The 21672-nt window shown below is 53.1% G+C and overlaps 1 protein-coding gene across 4 annotated transcripts; it reads left to right on the top strand.

The window, feature by feature from the left end:
- Window positions 1-264: 264 nt before the first annotated feature.
- On the top strand, window positions 265-20517 carry Exoc7 (exocyst complex component 7). 4 transcript variants are annotated; one of them, XM_051159076.1, is made up of 20 exons: window positions 265-387; window positions 541-606; window positions 2563-2747; window positions 3007-3112; window positions 8759-8981; window positions 9995-10162; window positions 12558-12650; window positions 14699-14844; window positions 15074-15226; window positions 15504-15602; window positions 16066-16128; window positions 16419-16485; window positions 17187-17225; window positions 17886-17951; window positions 18208-18328; window positions 18526-18621; window positions 19438-19501; window positions 19713-19754; window positions 19872-20005; window positions 20225-20517. In XM_051159076.1, exons 1-20 carry the CDS (start codon window positions 328-330, stop codon window positions 20325-20327), a joined length of 2094 nt encoding a protein of 697 aa, XP_051015033.1. In that variant the 5' UTR covers window positions 265-327; the 3' UTR covers window positions 20328-20517. The 4 variants fall into 4 exon arrangements, with proteins under 4 accessions (XP_051015033.1, XP_051015034.1, XP_051015035.1 ...); XM_051159077.1 differs by lacking the exon at window positions 17187-17225 and having other exon boundaries at window positions 20225-20515; XM_051159078.1 differs by lacking the exon at window positions 12558-12650 and having other exon boundaries at window positions 20225-20513.
- Window positions 20518-21672: the final 1155 nt, after the last annotated feature.

The raw sequence follows: 21672 nt of genomic DNA, 5'->3' as shown, positions 1-21672 counted from the left end.
TGGAATTCGTGAATGGCCTCGTGCCTCAGTCTCCCAGTGTTGGGAGTGTGAAGGTGTGGGCCAGAACTCCCAGCAAGAGTCTGTCTTTCAAAGATGGCAAATCAGTGTCATGCTACAAGACGAAAGCTTTATGCTCTGGTGAGCCGCACTTCCAGCCACACTCAAGATGGCGAGCTGCTCCAGGCACACGCTTCCGTATGCCACCCCCAATATGGCGCCACCAGAGCGTCCGTAGGCGGGGCCTGGGGCGGAAGTGGGTGTGACAGGGACGGAAGCCGAGCAGGTCTCCGAAGAGAGCTGGGAGTGGGAACTGCGCTGTCCGCTGCGATGATCCCCCCGCAGGAGGCTTCCGCTCGGCGGCGGGAGATCGAGGACAAGCTGAAGCAGGTGAAGCTGGGGAGAAAGTGAAGGAAGGGCGCCGGGGCATCGACTCCAGGAATGGAAGGGGAGATGCGGTTCGGGGGTAGGCCGTGGGCTGGGCGGCGGTAGTCTCCTTTCACCACCAATTTGGGGTAATGTCCTCCTCTTCACTCCTCGCAGGAGGAGGAGACGCTGTCCTTCATCCGAGACAGCCTGGAGAAGAGCGACCAGCTCACTAAGAACATGGTGAGTAGTAGCCCCTCAGCTGAGAGGCTGTAGACGGGCCCCCAGGCCCAGAACAGAGAAGTGTGATGGCCCTTGGGCTCCACGCCTGAGTTCAGGGGCTCCCGTGTGGGTAGCTACAGTGGTAATGTGTGGGCTTGTCTTGCGGCGGTGGACATCTCTGTTCCCTTGTCTCTGCTCCCTCACTGAGGACACTGCTGACCTGGACCTGTTACTGGCTGTCCTGCAGACCAGATACCCCGCTGGGAGTCTGGTACTGGCCCCAGGTCATTGTCTAGTTCAAGCTGGAAAGTTGGTCCAGCGAGATTGCCGAGGCAGCGAAGTCCCAGAGGGATTCAGAGATAGAACCAGTGTGCCTGGGAAGGGGCGTATGAGCCAATGCGTGCTGCACACTGTCTGCTTGGTATATGACAGGTGCTTTCCAGGCGCTTCTTTATTCTTAGAGGAAACTGGACCGCAAATTAAGTTAGTCACACAATAGTAAATTTTCAACACTTATTTAGTGAGATTCACTCTGAGGAAAAGAGGTTTTTTTTGTTTTTGTTTTTTGTTGTTGTTGTTGTTTTGATCTGTTTGTTAATTAGGTAACATTGATGTGTTTGCAACTACTCTGTGTAAAGCTACTTCCTGTTCAGTCTAGGAAAACTTCAGAGAGAACAAAAATGGAGATTTGGCTTTAAAGGATAGAAAGGAAGCTATCCTGAGGAGACTCCGTCCCCCCCCCCCACAACACACACACACACACACACACACACACACACACACACACACACACACACACTCAGGCTTTCTTTGTGTAGCCCTGGCTAGTCTGGAACTCCTTCTGTAGACCAGGCTGGCCTCGAACTTAGAGATACACCTGCCTCTGCCTCCCGAGTGGTGGGATTTTTTTGTTTTTGTTTTTGTTTTTTGTTTTTTGAGACAGAGTCTCTCTGTGTAGCCTTGGCTGCCCTGGACTCGCTTTTTAGACCAGGCTGGCCTCGAACTCACAGCGATCCACCTGCCTCTGCCTCCAAAGTGCTGGGATTAAAGGCGTACGCCACCACACCCGGCCCGAGTGGTGGGATTACAGGTGTGTACCAACGCCTGGCAGATTTTCCAGACAGGGTTTGTCTATGAAGCCTTGGCTGTCCTAAAACTTGCCCTGTAGACCAGGCTGGCCTTGAACTCACAGAGATTCACCTGCCTCTGCCTCCAAAGTACCAGGATTAATGGCATGCTCCACCATGGCCCAGCTCGCTCGCGCTCTCTCTCTCTCTCTCTCTCTCTCTCTCTCTCTCTCTCTCTCTCTCTCTCTCTCTCTCTCAAGTTTATTTTGATTTTATGTGTGTGGGTGTTTGCATGGTGTATGTACACTATGAGCGTGCAGTTCCTGCAGAGGCCAGAAGAGGGCATAAGATCATTGGAACTGGGGTAGGTAGTTAGTTGTAAGATGGCTGATGTGGGTCCTGGGAACTGAATCCTAGTTCTCCGCATGAGCAGGAAGTGTTCCATGGGGGTGGTTATCTCTTTTTCCCTGAGACAGGGTTTCTCTGTGTAAAGGGGTGATTATCTTAGGAAGAATTAGTTTGATGTTTTTTCTTGCCTTAAAGATGAAATTTCAACCTTTTTTGTTTGTTTGTTTTTGTTTTGTTTTGTTTTTGTTTTTCAAGACAGGGTTTCTCTGTGTAGCCTTGGCTGTCCTGGACTCACTTTGTAGACCAGACTGGCCTCGAACTCACAGAGATCCGCCTGCCTCTGCCTCCCGAGTGCTGGGATTAAAGGAGTGCGCCAGAAATTTCAACCATTTTATCTTCACTCACCAGGGACCAGGGACCAGGGACACAGTAGTGGCAAACAAGCCAACTATGTTCCTTCTTACATGAAACTTATTATCTAGAAAACCAAGGAAAGACAGGAAATGCCCGTGGCTATTTCCAGGACAGCCTGAGGCCCATGAGAGGGGCTTTGCTCCTACAGGTGTCTATCCTGTCATCCTTTGAAAGCCGTCTCATGAAGCTGGAGAACTCCATCATCCCTGTGCACAAGCAGACCGAGAATTTGCAGAGGCTGCAGGAGAATGTTGAAAAGACGTTATCCTGTCTGGACCATGTCATCAGCTATTACCACGTAGCCAGTGACACTGAGAAGATCATCAGAGAAGGGTGAGTTACGTACAGAGGGCCACGTAACTGCAGAGGGCCACGTAACTGCAGAGGGCCACGTAACTGCAGAGGGTCACGTAACTGCAGAGGGACACGTAACTGCTGCCTCCTGTGGTGGCCCTGGGCCTTGCAAGGGGAATAAACATGTTTGAGCCTAGAGCCCCTCCTTTGAATTCTCTTCCTCCCCTGCACACCTCAATCTGTCTATTTCATCCCTATCCTTCAAGGCTGATCCAGCTTTTTTTTTCTTACTTCCCAGCCCCACTGGTAGGCTGGAAGAATACCTGGGAAGCATGGCCAAAATCCAGAAGGCTGTGGAGTATTTTCAGGACAATAGCCCAGACAGCCCAGAGCTCAACAAAGTGGTAAGGTGTCAGTGCACTAACATGAGAAGGATGAGTGCCATGCCCTGTCCTGATCCCATGAGGGACACACCCAGTTTGAAGAAGTGTATAGAAGGCAGGAGTAGTGCTCATGACCAGAACTTGTGAGTCTGAGACCAGCCTGGGACATGTAGTGTTCCAGACTAGTCTGCATTATGTACTGAAACCATATCTCAAAATGTTATATATATATTTTTAAAAAGTCAAGGGCCAGGCATGGTGGTGCACACTTGTAATCCCAGCACACAGGAGGCAGAGGCAGGTGGATCTCTGTGATTTCCAGACCAGCCTGGTCTACAAAGCAAGTCCAGAACAGCCAAGGTTACACAGAGAAACCCTGTCTTGAAAAAAGAAAAAAATCGAAGGCTGGAGAGATGGCTCAGAGGTTAAGAGCACTGGCTGCTCTCCCAGAGGACCTGAGTTCAATTCCCAGCAGCCACATGGTGGCTCACAACCATCTATAATGAGATCTGGTGCTCTCTTCTGGTACGCAGGTAGAACATTGTAAACATAATAAATGATCTTTTTTTTTTTTTTTTTTTTTTTGGTTTTTCGAGACAGGGTTTCTCTATGTAGCCTTGGCTGTCCTGGACTCACTTTGTAGACCAGGCTGGCCTCGAACTCACAGCGATCCGCCTGCCTCTGCCTCCCGAGTGCTGGGATTAAAGGCGTGCGCCACCACGCCCGGCTGATAAATGATCTTTTTAAAAAAGAAAAAGTCTATAAAAAATAAGATACACTGGGCATGCCAGTCAATGGTGGCGCACACCTTTAATCCCAGCACCTGGGAGGCAGAGGCAGGCGGATCACTGTGAGTTCGAGGCCAGCCTGGTCTACAAAGCGAGTCCAGGACAGCCAAGATAATATAGAGAAACCCTGTCTCGAAAAACAAAACAAACCAAACAAACAAACAAAGATACAGCGGGCGTGGTGGCACATGTCTGTAACCCCAGCACTCGGGAGGCAGAAGCGGGTGGATCTCTGTGAGTTCCAGGCCAGCCTGGTCTGCAAAGCAAGTCCAGGACAGCTAAGGCTACAACAGAGAAACACTGTCAAAAAAAAGGGGGGGGGGTGGCTGGAGAGATGGCTCAGAGGTTAAGAGCACCGTCTGCTCTTCCAGAGGTCCAGAGGTGGCTCACAACCACATGCGGGAAGAATACTGTATAAATAATAAATAAATCTTAAAAAATAAAGAATAAGATACATAGCATTTAAAATATAGGTGTTAGGTTCTATGCTTTATGAATTATAGACATAGCTTTTTATCATACGTTTATAGTTGTCAAATTGTATTTCAAATATAAGTTTAACACTGTTTTTTATATATGCATTGGTGATTTTTTTATCACTATGGTAAAAAAAATACATTCTATATCTAGGCATGGTGCCTCGCACCTGTAGTTCTAGCAGATAGAAGGTTGAGGCAGGAGGATTGCTGCAAGTCCAGATTGGTCTATGTAGTGAGTTCCAAGTTGGCCAGAGATACATTGAAAAACCCTGTCTCAAAGATGTAAAGCAAAAACAAACAAATAAATCATACAAAATCGACCATTTCATCCAGGCATGGTGGTGAGTACGTGTACTCTCGGCACTTGAGAGGCAGAGCCAGGACGGCTGTAAATGTGAGGTCAGCCTGGGCCACACACCATATTTCAGGCCAGCAAGGGCTCGAAAACAGAAACAAAACAGCAGATATTGCCACTGTGGCCCTTTATAAGTCACGGTCTGGCGGCACAGGCACACCCCATTGGTTTCCATGGTTACCCCCAGTCCACCTCCAGACCCTGTTCATTTTCCTGTGTAACGCCAAGTGCCTGTTCTGCCTTCCCCCAGCGTCTGCGCTTCCGTTCTAGGGATTTGACAGTTCTGGAACCCTGAATCTATGTGCTGTTATTGCGTCTTATCTGTATGTTTAAAATTTGAAGTCATGAGATCACTGTGGAAAGATGGGGACTGCTGGGAGCGAGGGAAGGAGAGGTTGTACGTAAGGGAAAGGTGGAGGGAGAGGCCATATCTGAAGGAGTAGTGGGTACTGGGTGGGGGGCTAACCTGCACCTTCACCCTGCTGTTGGAGGTTGGGGGTGTCAAGTATCAAATGTATTACACATGCTAGGCAAATGCTCCACTACTGAACTATCTACTTGGCCACTAATGTGCTTCTTTTTTAAAAATCCTTTTAAAAATAATTTATTTGGCCAGGCTTGGTGGCGCACACTTTTAATCCCAGCACTCGGACAGCAGAGTCATTCAGATCACTGTGAGTTCGAGGCCAGCCTGGTCTACAGAGTGAGTCCAGGACAGCCTGGGCTACACAGAGACACCTTGGCTTGAACAAACAAAAATAATTTGTTCATGTTGTGCATGTGTGTGCACCTGAGTGTGTGTGTTATGCATGTGTGTGCACACCTGAGTGTGTGTGTTATGCATGTGTGTGCACACCTGAGTGTGTGTGTCTATGCATGTGTGTGCACACCTGAGTGTGTGTGTTTATGCATGTGTGTGCACACCTGAGTGTGTGTGTCTATGCATGTGTGTGCACACCTGAGTGTGTGTGTCTATGCGCCGTGTGCGTGTTCATGTTATGCATGTGTGTGCACCTGAGTGTGTGTGTCTATGCGCCATGTGCGTGTTCATGTTATGCATGTGTGTGCACCTGAGTGTGTGTGTCTATGCGCCATGTGTGTGTTCATGTTATGCATGTGTGTGCACCTGAGTGTGTGTGTCTATGTGCCATGTGCGTGTTCATGTTATGCATGTGTGTACACCTGAGTGTGTGTGTTATGCATGTGTGTGCACCTGAGTGTGTGTGTCTATGCGCCATGTGCATGTTCATGTTATGCATGTGTGTGCACCTGAGTGTGTGTGTCTATGCGCCATGTGCGTGTTCATGTTATGCATGTGTGTGCACACCTGAGTGTGTGTGTCTATGCGCCATGTGCGTGTTCATGTTATGCATGTGTGTGCACCTGAGTGTGTGTGTCTATGCGCCATGTGCGTGTTCATGTTATGCATGTGTGTGCACACCTGAGTGTGTGTGTCTATGCGCCATGTGCGTGTTCATGTTATGCATGTGTGTGCACCTGAGTGTGTGTGTTATGCATGTGTGTGCAACTGAGTGTGTGTGTTATGCATGTGTGTGTACGCCTGAGTGTGTGTTATGCATGTGTGTGCACCTGAGTGTGTGTGTTATGCATGTGTGTGTACGCCTGAGTGTGTGTGTCTATGCGCCATGTGCGTGCAGGTGCCCTCCGAGGCCAGAACGGGGCATTGGGTCACCCCCTGGCACTAGAGCTTCAGGTCATTGTGAGCTACCCCACACGAGTGCTGGGAAGTGCCCCTGGCTGCCTCCTTGTTACATTGTAAATGTGCACACATGGTGCTGGAGATTGAACCTGGGCCTCTCACATAGTAAGCAAGAAGTCTACCATCGAGCTCCAGCCCCAGCCCCGGAGGCGTTTGCTTAGGAGCAGACTCACCCCTTTTCCTTCAGTCGTGGCCTATGTCAGAAACAAGGGTGCTTACGTGATGCTGTGGAGTGGGCAGGCCCTAATCTGGCTGTCCTGAGGACTGAGCTCCCTGGAGATCTGGTAGCCATTGCACTGCAGCCCTCACTGTAGACCACCTCACACAATACACGGCCTCTGTACCTCGCTTCTTTGCCCGTGTGTGCATGTGTGCCGGTGTGTAAATGTGTGAGTGGATGCACATATATGCAAGCGTATGTGGGGCCAGAGGCCACCCTGAGGTGTTGTTCCTCAGTAATGACACCTTGATTTTGAGACGGTCTCTCACTGGGACCTGTGGCTCACTGGGTTAGACTGGATCAGCTAGCTACTGAGTCCCAAGGGTCTGCCTGTCTTCACCCGCCCAGAGCAAGGATTAAAAACACTTCCCACCATAGGTTGTCTTTGCATTTCCACATACACGATAGCACTAGTGTACACACAGTTTTTTGTTTTTGTCTCTTGATACATGGTCTCACTGTGTAGAGATCTGCCTGATTCCTGATTCTGCCTCTTACGTGCTGGGATTAAAGGTGCATGCCAGTACACCGAGCCTCACACCCTGTGGGTATGAGGTTGTGTGGGTGCTGGGAAGGGAACGTAGGCTGGCCTCGAACCCACAGAGATCTGCCTGCCTCTGCCTCCCCAGTGCTAGAATTACAGGTGTCTGCCACCATGCCCAGTTGGAACCTGGGTTTTCATGCTTGCCTGGCAGACAGATTATCACCTGACCTGTGTTCCTGGCCTTGGATGCTCTGTTTCAGCATAATTTTTTTTAGGGGGGGCTGTTTGTTTTTGTTGTTGTTGTTGTTTGTTTTGTTTTGTTTCAAGATAGTTATTTTGTGTAGTCCTGGCTGTTCTGGAACTTACTCTGTAGACCAGGCTGATCTCAAACTCAAAAATTCTACCTGCCTCTGCCTCCTGAATGCTGGGATTAAAGGTGTGTGCCGTGCTGGGCGTGGTGGCGCACGCCTTTAATCCCAGCACTCGGGAGGCAGAGGCAGGTGGATGGCTGTGAGTTCGAGGCCAGCCTGGTCTACAAAGTGAGTCTAGGACAGCCAAGGCTACACAGAGAAACCCTGTCTTGAAAAACAACAATACCACCAAAAGATGTGTGCCACTTTGCCCGGTTTAGCATGATGTTTTTAAGGTTCATCAATTCACAGCATACTATGTAAGTACAATACTTCATACCTTTTTATTGCCAAATAATATAGACATGCCACATTAAGAAATTATTTAAGCCAGGCGGTGGTGGCGCATGCCTTTAATTCTAGCACTTGGGAGGCAGAGGCAGGCGGATCACTGGCAGTTCAAGACCAGCCTGCTCTACAAAGTGAGTCCAGGACAGCTAAGGCTACACAGAGAAACCCTGTCTTGAAAAACAAAAAAAGAAGACACATTTACAATAAGAATGAGAAAATAACAAACTAATGCTTGTTAAGCAGAGTTTGGCCTGTGAACATCAGAATTATTTAATTATTTATTTGTTGATTTTTCGAGACAAGGTTTCTCTGTGTAGCCTTGACTATCCTGGACTTGCTTTGTAGGCCTCGAACTCACAGTGACCTACTTGCCTCTGCCTCCCAAGTACACCACCACCGCCTGTCTTTTTGTATTATTATCATCATCATCATTATTATTATTATTGTGTATACAGTGTTCTGCCTGCATTTACTCCTGCAGGCCAGAAGAGGACACCAGATCTCATTATAGATGGTTGTGAGCCACCATGTGGTTGATGGGAATTGAACTCAGGACCTCTAGAAGAGCAGCCAGTGTTCTTAACCTCTGGGCCATCTCTCCAGCCTGAACATCAAATACTTTTAGTTTGCTTTTAGTCAGGGCCTCACTGTGTTATCCTGGCAGGCCTCAGACTCACAAAGGCCCGCCTGCCTCTGACTCTTGAGTGCTACCATACCTGGAGTGACCATCAATTTTGAGAAACAGAAGGGAAAGAAATGACCAAGTCAGGCTTTCCAGTAGGTTAAAGGAGGAGCAGCAGGTTACCGAGCTGTGGAGAGGATGGCGCGGGGGGGGGGGGGGGGGCGCGGTGCTGCAGAGAGGGCAGGCCCTGCAGTGCGCCAGGCTGCAGAATGGCCCGCTTCCTCCCTTGTCCTCACAGAAGCTGCTGTTTGAGCGGGGGAAGGACTCCCTAGAGTCTGAGTTCCGCAGTCTGATGACCCGGCACAGCAAGGTCGTCTCCCCTGTGCTTATCCTGGATCTCATCAGTGGCGATGAGGAACTAGAGGTCCAGGAAGACGTGGTCCTGGAGCACCTGCCTGAAAGTGTGCTGCAGGATGTGGTCCGCATCTCCCGTTGGCTGGTGGAGTATGGCCGGAACCAAGGTGAGAGGGCTCCCTCTGCCAGAACGGCAGCATCCCTCCCCCACACACCTTTTTTCCTTTCTTTGAGACAGGATCTTACTATAAAGCCCTGGCTGTCCTGGAACTCGGTATGTCGATCAGGCTAGCCTCAAACTCAAGAGATCCACCTGCCTCTGCCTCCAGAGTGCTGGGATTACAGGTGTTCACTGCTACACCCAGCCATTGTTAACATCTTTTGACAGTTAAATCTACAAAGTTGCCTTTGTTTCTGTTTTGGAGTTTTTTTTTTTTTTTTTTTTTTTTTTTTTTTTTTTTTTTGGTTTTTCAAGACAGGGTCTCTCTGTGTAGCCTTGGCTGTCCTGGACTCACTTTGTAGACCAGGCTGGCCTCGAACTCACAGCGATCCGCCTGCCTCTGCCTCCCGAGTGCTGGGATTAAAGGCGTGCGCCACCACGCCCGGCTTTGTTTTGGAGTTTTTTAGATTTGTTTGTTTACATGTATGTTGTATGTCTGTGTAAGTACATGTCACATGCATGCATTTGTGTATAGAAGCCAGATAAGGGAGTCATATCCCTGGACCTGGAGTTATAGGTGACTGTGAGCCACCTGCCATGGGTACTGGAACTGAACTCAGGTCCTCTGAAAGCAACACTTATACCTCACATCCCCAACACACACACAGAATAGCAACAAATCTCAAACAACAACAACAACAAAGCAGAACAAAACAAAACAAAAACTATGTAAGTTGGTAGGGCAGGTGGTGTAGCTCTGTGGAAGGGTGCCTGGTGTACAGGAGGCCCTGGCTTTGAACCCCAGCCTGACAGCATAACAAAAATGGTAATCACTCTGTTGCAGATAGGTCTGCCCTCTGAGGCTTTGCCTGATTTGAGAGGAGGCCACATGCGCGGCTGGCAGCCAGAGCAGGTGCCAAAGAGCGATTAACCTGCGGCACCTTGGGCTCTGCTGCCTCCCTGTGAGAAGTGAAGGGGGTGTAGAGGCCCCTGCACACCTTCACTGCTGTGTCTCTCCAGATTTCATGAATGTCTACTACCAGATTCGCTCCAGCCAGCTGGACCGCTCCATCAAGGGCCTGAAGGAGCATTTTCGCAAAAGCAGTTCTTCCTCTGGAGTTCCCTACTCCCCCGCCATCCCCAGCAAGAGGAAAGACACGCCGACCAAGAAGCCTATCAAGCGGCCAGGTGAGCGGCCACCCTGACCCTCTCAGTAGCTGCCAGAGGGATCCCTAGAGCCTGGATCACCTTGGTCTTCTCTGGGGTGAGCAGTGTCAGCCTTCCTGAGCTCAAGCCTATGGCAGCCCCACTCACAGGGACACAGGATAGAGAGTAAATATCCCCAAGGCCCCATGGAGAGGTTCTTATACCCAGCAGCTGGGTGACTCCCATAAATAAGGTTGTGGGGATGGGCGGGGCCAAGCCACTAGTGTGCTCAACTGTCTTTTAGGTCAGAGTGACTTGCTAGGTCTCCTTCCCCTTGCTGTGTGGCCCTGTTAGTAAGAAGAAGCAGGCACTGCAGCCTTCCAGAAGGCCAGAGCAGCAGAGTGGGCGTGGCACAGGGGTAGGGGTAGGCTGGAGACTCCCCTGTCCTAGAAGCAGCCCACCTTTACTCCTGAGCTCACATCCACTGTGTGTCAGCCCGGCAGTCCCCTGCCTAGGAGAGGCTGAGCTCAGCTCCGGGAGGGACAGGACGTGCTAGGATGAGGGCTGCTGCAGTAGCACCAGGAGGGAAAGCCAGTGGGGCTTCCAGCTGCTACTCAGGCCTGGCTGGGGGCCATGCTCTCCCTCAGCAGGCCTGAGCACAGCTCCAGACCCAGCCACCCAAGCCCATCGGAGAGCAACCTACTGCTCCTCGGGCCTTTGCTTAGGGTTTGGAGCCGTGGCCAAAGGAGGCTGCCCTCAGGGCTCGGTGGCCTTAGCAGGATCTGCATTGTCTTCCACGCTTCAGTGAGTGGCCTGGCTGCTCCATTAGAGAATTTACCCCAGTGACTAGTCTACCCTACTGGGCCACAGCTGCCATCATGGCTGCCTCGTCCATCTCTGTGCCCTCCTGGTGTGAGGAGGAGCTGAGTCTGTGAGGCTGCTAGGGCCTCAGGTGCCCTGCGCTCACTTTCTCTTCTTCCTGGTTCTTGGGCAAGTCTACTGGAGGCTGCATGTCTACTGGCCATGCAGGTCCTAGCCTTTCAGGAGGAGGGAGCTGACCTCAGGACTCGCCATGAACTTAATCTGTCCCTGTCATGGAGATGCAAAGCCTACTGCTTGTGAGGCCCCTGTAGCTTTGTAGGGCTTTAGGAGTTGGCAGGAGGGAGTGGGTTCAAGGCTGAGGTGAGGATGATGGCCAGGCCCTTGGGACATCTGTTCCCACTCTGAGGACAGAAGAGCTGCTGGCCTCACTGGTGACGAGACAGCGACCTCAGCATCTGCCCTTATCACTGGGTACCTGATGGACTTGATTGCTGCCAGGTCAGCATCCCCACTTTCTTGCAGCCAGTGTGCTGCTGCCTAGGTCCCTGTTGAGCCCACAGCCCATCTGCTTCTGTGGAGGTTGTGGGGCAGGAGTCTGACTGACTCATTACTAGGGTGCTCACAGAGGGAAGCAGATGTGAGCTGGCCTGTCCCAAAGAGTTACCAGGAGCTAATTTCAGCATGCTACAAAGAGAGATGAGCCAGCCGAACCAAGCCCCGCTGCTCCTAGCCTGGTGGGTGCTATGAGGACAGGAGTCTTGCTGGGTGCAGGTGTGGAAGAGGCAGTCTCAGGGGAGGTGGTACAGTTAAGCTGTTGGATGACTCACCTCCCCGGCCCATTATGCTAACTAGGAGTAGTGCCTGCTGGCTGAAATGCTGCTTATGTCCCCACAGTGTGGGCTCCAAAGTGTTGTGTCCCAGGAGCAGGACGCTCTGGCTGCCCCATTTCATTTGCTCTCACTTGTGATACTTACTAACTGTTCTTTTACCCCCATAGCAAGAGCAGGTGATGGCTCCTGTCGCCTCCTCCCTAGCTTTACAGTTTGTTACCAGTGCTGTGTTGGCTGAGTGACTTCCAGGGTGTGGGGGCCTCTGCCTCTGGGTGTCGGAACCTCCATCTTGATTACAGCTCCTCAGGAAGCTTGGACCTTTTTTCCCCAACTCTGAGGGGCTGCTTGCTCTGGATTGCTGTTTGGCTTATGTGCTAACACTGAGCATGCTCAGGGAACTGAGCCTTCAGTTTAGGCTGGTTTCCAGGAACCCCCAGGTTGCCCTATCCTGGCCTTACGTGTCAGAGCTTTGCCACTAGCTCCTCCACCGCTTCTGTTAAAGTGCTACACAGTGGAACATTTTACTTTTCCTGGTGGCTCTTTGTGCATCTTATTTTTGTCACCTTGTGTCCCTCTTAAAGTGAACTCAGATCCAGAACTGAGGGACAGTGTAGAGCCCAGGGATATTTGGACACCTTTTTGTCTCTCTGGTGACCCTGGCCGGGCCTGCTCCAGAGGTGCTCGCTGTGGGGCGGGCGCGGACGGGCAGGTGGAGGGCCGCTGCTGTTTTCTCTCACTCATTTCCTAGGTCCTCTTCTCTCCTCTCTGTGTGGCTCTGGTGGCAGGGACGATCCGTAAGGCTCAGAACCTTCTGAAACAGTATTCCCAGCATGGTCTAGATGGGAAAAAGGGGGGCTCTAACCTCATTCCTCTGGAAGGTAATCACCCTGTGCTCCTCTTGCGTCACCCCTGTTCCGCTGTGTGTCCACTCACTCATCTGGGAGGGCAGAGCCTCCCCCAGGAGGGCCATGGGACAAATCCTGAAGGGACTGGGTGGGAGGGGCAAACCCCTAATGCTCCTCAGGCCTCAGAGGGCCCAAGGACAAGTTTCGTGGCCCTAGCCTGGTCCTGCCCGGCTCTGCCCTTCCTAAGGCTCCTCCTCCCTGTCTCTGTCCTGTGTCCTGTGTAAACTAAGAGAAAACTGTCTGGGGCAGCCCTTTCACGCCCAGATCAGCAGGGCAGGACCAAATTGGCCAGGGCCTCCTGGCTACTTGTCTGTGTAGAAAGGAGGCTCCACATAGCTAAGGGGACAGGATGCCTGGAGGACATGTCCCTCCTCTGCCATCAGGAGAGGGACTGCCAGATCAGCTGTCCTGGTGGATCCAACCCTCTGGAAAAGGGACGTAAAGGAAGGTTGCCCTCACTCACTCAGCAGGGCTGTTTCTCACTGAGTCTCCCTGGGCCATGCACCTTCTCTTGGCCTCCCAGGGTCAGAAAGCAAACAGCCAGGGATGGTCCTGAGCACTCCCTGAGAGTCAGGCTTGAAATGGCTGTCCCCAGTGGGGTTTGAGGCAGCGGAGGATCTCAGAGCCCTCCTCAGTGCCCTCTCCCTATGCCTCATTTCACGCTCCACTCCTGGAGATCAAGGGCTTCGTCCCCATACCCCAAGGGGCAGCTGCCTGGCCCCTGGGTAAACGCTGCTTGTGTTTGTGCGGCCAACGTCTTGCTAGGTCACGAGCATGATTTCCAAGTTAAGCACCTGTCCGAGACCCTGACCGACAAGCACTGGCCGGTGAGTACTGTAGCCCAGCCTCACAGCAGCCGTTGACACTGCCTTCCAAGCAGAGCCCCACGGCCTGCTCTGCTCTAAGGACGGGCCTGGCCTGTGGCCTGGCTCCCACTGCAGTCTCCTTTAGGCCCTCTGTCTCTTTGCCTCTTGTGAGATGGGAGTGCATGCTTGGCTCTTGCAGCCTGGCCAGAGGAGCAGCTGCAACTTGAGCTTGGAAGGCAGGCAAGAGGGCAGGTGGCTCCTCTGAGGTCAAGGAGCCTATCCACGACGTCATAGAAAACCAGACTGTTCTGTGCTGGCACGCCTGCCCACCTTCCAATAGTGAGATGATGTCTGCTCCTGGGAGAGCTCGACAAGGAGCCTCCCTTTCTGAGACTCACTCATCTCTTCTCACATTGTTTTGTTTTGTTGAGCTAGAGTCTCACTCTGTACCCCAAGCTGGCCTTGAACTCAGGGTTCCCACCCCAGCCTCTCGAGTGCTGGGGTCATAGGTGTTCATCACACTTGGCCTCTTCCTAGGGTTATCTCTCCACACACACACCGGCTAGCCTCACAGGCCGTAGCCCACCACTCCCTTATACTCTCAGGACCTGACGATGCTGGTAATGACCTATCATGGGAACCACATCTCCCGGACTGAGGACCACAGTGACTCCGTCCTTAAAGAGGACATTGTCGAGCCGGGCGTGGTGGCACACACCTTTAATCCCAGCACTCAGGAGGCAGAGGCAGGCGGATCGCTTTGAGTTCGAGGCCAGCCTGGACTATAAAGCGAGTCCAGGACAGTCAAGGCTACACAGAGAAACCCTGTCTCAAAAAAACCAAAAAAAAAAAAAAAAAGGACATTGACATCTTCCAAGACGTTCAGAATCCTAAGACCTGGGCTCAGAGAGCCTTACTCGGAAGTTGGTGTAGGAATTTTTCTTGCTTCTAGCTTTCTCCTATCACCTCTAGTGTTTGATCTGAGGACATAAATACTGCCTATGCTGAGTTGAAAGTGATGCCAGGACACTGTTTGGGGTTGGCATCCGATCCCCCAGGTCTGCCAGAACAGTGCTCGTGGCTTCTCGTCAGTACAGCCCCCTCCTCCCATTTGCTGCCGGTCTGGGTCAGCCCAGGAGCTGGGGAGACTTGTACCCCCAGCAGAGTGAGTGGTTTCTCCCAGACCAGCCACTCAGGGGCACTGCTGTCACCTAGGGCGAGATGACATGCTGGACGTGGAGACCGATGCCTACATTCACTGTGTCAGTGCCTTTGTCAAGCTGGCCCAGAGCGAGTACCAGCTGCTGGTGGACATCATCCCCGAGCACCATCAGAAGAAAACCTTTGACTCCTTGATACAGGTCTCTCTCCTCCCCCCAAGCCTGCAGCTCTGAGCACTGACCCGTGTAACTCACTGCAGAGCCTAGACCCTGGGCCAGGCCTGTTGCCCTCAGCTCTACTTGGTGTAGTCCCCTCCCCCCTCCTCCACAGCATGCTGGCTTCCATTGTGCTCCACAAGGTGCTCCTACTGTTCCTAGGAACCAGCTCTGCTCTGCCCCTGCCTAAGCAGGGTCCCTGTCCCTCCTCCAGGACGCGCTGGACGGGCTGATGCTTGAGGGGGAGAACATCGTGTCCGCTGCCAGGAAAGCCATCATCCGCCATGACTTCTCCACAGTGCTCACAGTCTTCCCCATCCTGCGGCACCTCAAGCAGACCAAGCCTGAGTTTGACCAGGTGCTCCAGGTGTGTGCTCTGGGAGGCCCTGAGGGCCTTTCTCCCTCGGCCTCTCTCTGCTCCATTCTGGGAAACATGCTGTGCTCTCCTGCCTCTCTTCTCAGTGGCTCCCAAGGGGCTGTGGACAGGGCAGGGTAATGGAAGAAAAGCTGTGGTTAGTCTTGACCTGGAGGATGCAGCCTCTGTGGTGAGGGTTGGGAAGGAGCTAGGAGTTACACTCAGGGCTTGCTGGACAGGCAGTGAGCCGGACTCAGATTCAGAGTGCATCAGCCATGTCCCTCCCCAGGGCACAGCGGCCAGTACCAAGAACAAGCTGCCTGGCCTCATCACCTCCATGGAGACCATTGGAGCCAAAGCTCTAGAAGACTTTGCTGACAACATCAAGGTGCCTGCAACCTCTTCCCCTCACCAGGCCCAGCTTGCTCCCCTTCCCCTCACCAGGCCCAGCTTGCTCCCCTTCCCCTCACCAGGCCCAGCTTGCTCCCCTTTCTCCTCACCAGGCCCAGCTTGCTCCCCTTCCCCTCACCAGGCCCAGCTTGCTCCCCTTCCCCTCACCAGGCCCGGCTTGCTCCCCTTCCCCTCACCAGGCCCAGCTTGCTCCCTTTTCCTTTCACCATGCCTGGCTCTCGCTCCCTTTTCCCTTCACTCTTCCCAGTCACTGAAGACCTCTGAGGCCTACATCCTTGTCTTGCCTGCCTCTGAACCTGAGGGGCGTCCTAACACCCCTGTGCCAGGAGGTGGCGCCATAAGCAGGCCGACTAAGGCTCAGGGTGAACCAGAAGATACTGGTGGGAGCCCCTTCAGGGAACCAGGGACCAGTTGTGGTTTTGGTGTTTTTCCCCCCACAGAACGATCCAGACAAAGAATACAACATGCCTAAGGACGGCACCGTTCATGAGCTCACGAGCAACGTAGGTGCCACACAAACACTGCTGGTGAGGTGGGAGGAAGCATTTCAGCTCAGGCTCTGGTGGTATAGAGCCTAGTGGGAACCTGGCCTGCCCAGAGCTCCTTCATGAGCAGGCCCAGGGGGTGAAGAGCTAGCATCTCAGGCAGCCAGAGCCCAGAGATGACGCCTGAGGTTCCCAGTTGCTCTTGTCACTATGCAGACTCCTGGCGCAAGACTTCCCTGCTGATTGGGAAGGGTATGTGTGGGAAGCCATTGTCTACCTGACCCTCTTGTGTGTGTCTTCTCTGCCAGGCTATCCTTTTCCTGCAGCAGCTCTTGGATTTCCAGGAGACAGCGGGTGCCATGCTGGCCTCCCAAGGTACTCACCCCCCGAGCTGGGCTGGCTTGTACCCGCTGTTCTCTCTTGCCTGGGGACATGGAGTTAGGCCCCTAGGAGGCACTGACTTGCTCTGGGTGAGGGCAGGGTGTGGTGAGGGGGTCTCCTCCAGCCCATGGAGTGGCATTAAGACTGGCCTGTGGGAGAGCCTCAGCACCACAGACTTGGACGTAAGGAAGCCAGTTTGTTAGCATCCTAGAAGCCTGATCCCATGCTTGCTCCTTTGGCTGTCAGTACTCTGGGGTAGGCGCTGCAGGTCTCAGGGGCTCTTCCTGCCCTGCCGCACTTCTCTTTACTCGCTCCTGTGCCATCTGCCTATTCTGTTCCTCCATCTCCTCAGTGCCCCTCAGTGGGACTGGAGCTTATAAGGCTGGCATATAAGGAAAAGCACTCTCTGAGCCACTCCAAGCACTGAGGTCTCCAGGCCCTCCCATCTGCTTTCATTTTGGGGACAAGAGGCGAAGGAGCTGCCAGTTCTCTTAGGCTGCACTTTCTAGTGTGTTTTCTGGTCTTAAGTTAATTCAGCTTGGTGTGTACTGCTGTCTGTGTCTTGCTGTCTGGGGGAGAGGTCTGCTCGGCTTGGGGTGACACAGCCATTTCTAACCTGTTTTTTGCACTTTGCATCTTTCTCCCTTTTCTTGTTTCCCTCCTCCCCTCTGTGTGCACTGCCTGTCACTTCGTAGTTCTTGGGGACACATACAATATTCCTTTAGACCCCCGAGGTAAGCAGTGCGGCTCTCCAGCCCTGTCCTCCCCTCCAGAGCCCGGTGGGTGAGGTTCCCAGGGGACCACCTCTCAGGACCCACTGGGGGCAGGGCAGAGGGGCATGGGTTCTTTAAGGGTGTCCTCCTCTCTCCCTGCTCCCTTCATACCACTTTTGTCTCTAAGTCTATCCAGGTAGCACCCTGATGGGGCCAGCACCCTAGGAACACCCTCTGGTTAGCCTAGCTCCTCCCCTCGGCCTTCTGTTCTGAATCAGCAGGTCCTTGTGCAGGGGCAGTGGGTAGCAGGGGCTTGTGAGAAGGTGGGAAGACGGGGCAACCCTAGCCAGAAACCTTGCTGTTGGCAAATGAATACCACTCCTCATGTGCCGGAGACCAAACTGGGAAGGCTGGAAAGGCATTGCTAACCCACCTCTCCTACCTGCTTACCTGCTCTCGTGGGCGGCTCCTTGGCCCATTGCTGTAGAGGACAGTGCTAAGACCCAGAAAACGGCTAAGAGCAGTGCATCCTGTGGCTCAGCAGGCACCTCTTCCTTCAATCCTGCTTGCCTCATAAGGCCTAGGGCCTGTCCCAACATTTCCTCCTCTGCCCCCAGGGTGTGGGAAGGGCCACCAAGGGTCTTGCCATTGCCACCACAGTAACAGCACATTTCCTCTCAGAAACCAGCTCTTCGGCCACCAGCTACAGCTCCGAGTTCAGCAAGCGCCTGCTGAGCACCTATATCTGTGAGTCTCACTGGGAGAGCCTGCTCTGCCTTCCCCTCCCTTGCCTCGGTGCTGTCCGTCTGTCCCTGGTCCCTTTCCTGCCCTTGGAATAGTAACTTAGTTCCGGTTCAGGACCCAAGGGGGTTGAAAAGAGCTTCCGAGGCCTGAGAGGCAGAAGAACAAGGAACAATTGTCAGGAGTTAGTTAGCAGGTCCTAGAGGTCCAGTCATTTGGATTGGACACCTTTGGTGGAAATGACTCCCATCTTCCTGTGTAGGCAAAGTCTTGGGCAACCTGCAGCTGAACTTGCTAAGCAAGTCCAAGGTGTATGAGGACCCCGCCCTGAGCGCCATCTTCCTGCACAACAACTACAACTACATTCTCAAGTCCTTGGAGAAGTAAGTGGCCAGCCTCTGCCCTCCAGGCTGGAGGCACCGTCTACACTCGCCCTGGTCAGCACCCAGGGGATACACCCACTTCCTTGCTCAGGAAGACTCAGGATAGGAAGCCTCCTTTCCAGTGTTGCTTCCAAGGGATGACTTCTGGGTCCCAGGAGTTACTTTTCTCTTTCTCTTTTTCTTCCACCTTCCCCCAGGTCTGAGCTGATCCAGCTAGTGGCCGTAACCCAGAAGACTGCTGAGCGTTCCTACCGGGAGCACATTGAGCAGCAGATCCAGACCTACCAGCGCAGGTAAGCAGGCAGCCACCCCGACTCCTGCCGGTCCCCACTAAGCCCCGCCACTTCCTTCTCAGGCCTCATAGAGTGAGGTCAACAGCCACTGTCTGATGTTACAGATGGTAATCCACCATCTGTTTTCCTGCCTTGGGGGTTGTTTTTAGTGTTAGGGCTCAAAGCCAGGGCCTTGTGCAGGCTGAGCATGGCGTCTGCCCCTGAGCCAAGCCCGTAGCCTTTTTCCTCTCCACTTCGTTTTTAACCCTGAGTCGTGGGGTGGAGAGAGAAGCTTCCTCTTCCTCCCCTTCTTAGCTGCTCCGTGGGGACCACAGAGCCTCTTCAGAGTAGTCTGCCAAGTGTCATGGCTAAGAATAGTTGAACAATGTTTAGTCTTAGAGATGTGGGGCTGTGAGAGCCCTTGAGCTTGGAAAGATTCTGGGTACTTCTCTGGTCCTCTGGTTCCCTCGACCTCGGCCTTTCTGAGTGTCCCCACTTCCTTCCTGCTTCTCTGTCCCTTACTCCCTCTCTTCCCATCTGTTTCTCCATCTTAATTTGCTACAATATTGATGTGAACTGCGGTCGACAGCATTTGTTCAGTTTACTGAGCGCCTTCTGCTTCCTGTTCTTAATTGTCAAAGCGAGCAGCTTAGCCATCTCCTGTTCCCAAGGAGAGCGTCTCTGTTGTTGCGCCTCCTCCTGACCCAGATGATGCCTCCTGCCCCCACCTTCAGTAGATTGGGAGACGTGACACACAAAGTGGTCCTGGCTTTAGGGAAGAAGCAGCTGTCTGAAGCTGTCCTTCTCTGTCCTCTCACCCTACTTGCTGTCTGGCAGCTGGTTAAAGGTGACTGATTACATCGCAGAGAAGAATCTACCTGTGTTCCAGCCTGGAGTCAAGGTAAGGCCTGTGCCAGGAAGGGGTAACGCGCAGATGTGGTACTTGCATCTTAGGAAAGATGGGCAAGCATCTCTCTGGGGCAGAGATGTGTGAGCCGCTGAGGGCAGCAGGAGAGGGTGGAGCACATGGTGCTTGGGGCAGGAGAGGGCAGGGTGGTTCTGCTCTGAGCAAAGCTTTCTCTGCTGCCCCCTTCTGCTCTCTGGATCCCCAGCTCCGGGACAAGGAGCGGCAGATGATTAAGGAACGGTTCAAGGTGAGTCTAGGTCCTCCCCTCCCCCGACTGCTGCTGATGCTGCAATGGTGTGGCCGCGGCGACAGATGCAAAAGCTTTTGTCTCTTGGCCCCTTCTTCCCGCCTGTTTGGTGGTCAGGGGTTCAATGATGGCCTTGAAGAGCTGTGCAGGACTCAGAAGGCCTGGGCCATTCCAGACACAGAGCAGAGGGACACGATTCGACAGGCTCAGAAAAGCATTGTCAAGGAGACCTATGGGTCCTTTCTGCACAGGTGAGCCTATCCCCGTGTTGGGCCCTCTGTTGCTCACTTGCCAGGTGGCCTACATGCTCTCTTCCTCAGGGAAAGGAGCAAAGGGGTGATGGGGTAGGAGAGAACCTTTGGTGCTCTAGGCTTCGAGACTTCATGTCATCTTAACACCCTGTCAGAGATGCCTTAGGTTGAGGGTGGAGACGACATCCCCCTTGACCTCTTACCACGGTGCCTGGTCAGGTATGGCAGCGTGCCCTTCACCAAGAACCCGGAGAAGTATATTAAATACCGTGTGGAGCAGGTGGGCGACATGATCGATCGCCTTTTCGACACCTCTGCCTAAGCCCGCCCGTGCCTCTGTCCAGATCCACCAGACTGACATGTCATTGGACTGATAAACCAGTGTTAACATACCCGAGTTGGGTGAGTCTGAAGTCCTTTGGAACAGAGGCCTGTGCCCCACCCAGGAGCCCTGTCCTTGAGTATTCTAGTCCTGGGCTTTGCGTCTTTCCTCCAGCCCGATCTCCTGTCATGCAGCACTAACCTAGAGTGTAGGGTCCTTTTGTGCCTTGGGTTTCATACTGAAGTGCATCCAACAAGGGCTACAAGATGGATTCTAAGGCAAGAGGTGATTAAGAAGACAGACGCTGGTGCCCCAGCTGCCATGTGGCTACCAAGAGCAGGATGGCGGGACCCACCCTGGTCTACCTTCAGCCCACATATATGAGTGGACTCAAGGAAGGAGGCCAAACTGCAGGCAGCACACCTGCCCTCTTGGGTTTACTGCCCTGTCTGCAGTTCTGGGCTCTGGGATGTTCTGACTCCTGGGAGTCCTCCAGGAGTCAGGAGGTGTGTGTGCGCTTTGGACCTGGCACACTGCAGGAAGTGTCTGGAGGAGTTCTGAACCAGCTTCTGGAGCCAGCATCGGGCATCCATTCGCTGGCCACCAGCTTCAGTGCTCGCTGGCCCGGGCCGTGCAGCAGCGGTTGCAGGAGCTTTAGGCTGAGTGCATGAGGGACAGGGAACTAGGGGATGAGGGAGAACAATTCAGGAGCAAACAGGTCATGAGTGTAAAGCTGGGCCCTCTACTCAGGATGACAGTGGACGAGGGTTCAGACGGGCAGACTTTCCGGTGTACTTGGGTGATGGGGAGTGCTCAGGGTACACGAGCCTCCTGCCAGAGAGTGGAGCTGACCCTTCTCTCTGGCGACACTGCTCTATCTCACCCAGCTGCAGGGCCTCTGCTGCACCCTTACGTCTGTATCGCTAGGCCCCACCCTGTTACAGGCCAGGCTGTCCACCAAGCGAGGAGGCTACCTTGCCAGGGGCTGGGTCAAACTTGCACATCCAGATTGGCCATGTACACAAGCTGCCTGCACATCACACTGGCCACATACTGAGCTGACTGCACATTTCACATTATACTGACCACATATGCATGAGGGAGAAGGTGTGGTCAGCGGCTGTAGCCCAGCCCCTTCTTGAACTCTTTCCTCTTCCAGGAGCTTCTGGCAGGGAAAGGAACTGTTCTTGGCTGCTCCACAATTTTCTTCCAGAGCAGACGGTGCAATTCAAGGGTTCTTAGCCCGGAGTCTCCCTTCTTTAGGTCCTCAGCTGATTGAAGTTTGGGTCTGGCCCCTCCTAAGTGGCCCATCCTAAGTGGCCCCTCCTAAGTGGCCCCTTCTGAG

The sequence above is a fragment of the Acomys russatus genome, chromosome 16, assembly GCF_903995435.1.
Source record: "Acomys russatus chromosome 16, mAcoRus1.1, whole genome shotgun sequence".
NCBI lineage: Eukaryota > Metazoa > Chordata > Mammalia > Rodentia > Muridae > Acomys > Acomys russatus.
Note: the sequence above shows the minus strand (reverse complement) of the source record. Positions and strands in the feature narration are given on the sequence as shown.

Coding starts and splice junctions, on each gene's coding strand:
- Exoc7 (XM_051159076.1), top strand. CDS start 328: ATGATCCCCCCGCAGGAGGCTTCCGCTCGGCGGCGGGAGATCGAGGAC. Junction 8,982..9,994: donor GGAGTATGGCCGGAACCAAG/GTGAGAGGGCTC, acceptor GTGTCTCTCCAG/ATTTCATGAATGTCTACTAC. Junction 14,845..15,073: donor CCTTTGACTCCTTGATACAG/GTCTCTCTCCTC, acceptor TCCCTCCTCCAG/GACGCGCTGGACGGGCTGAT.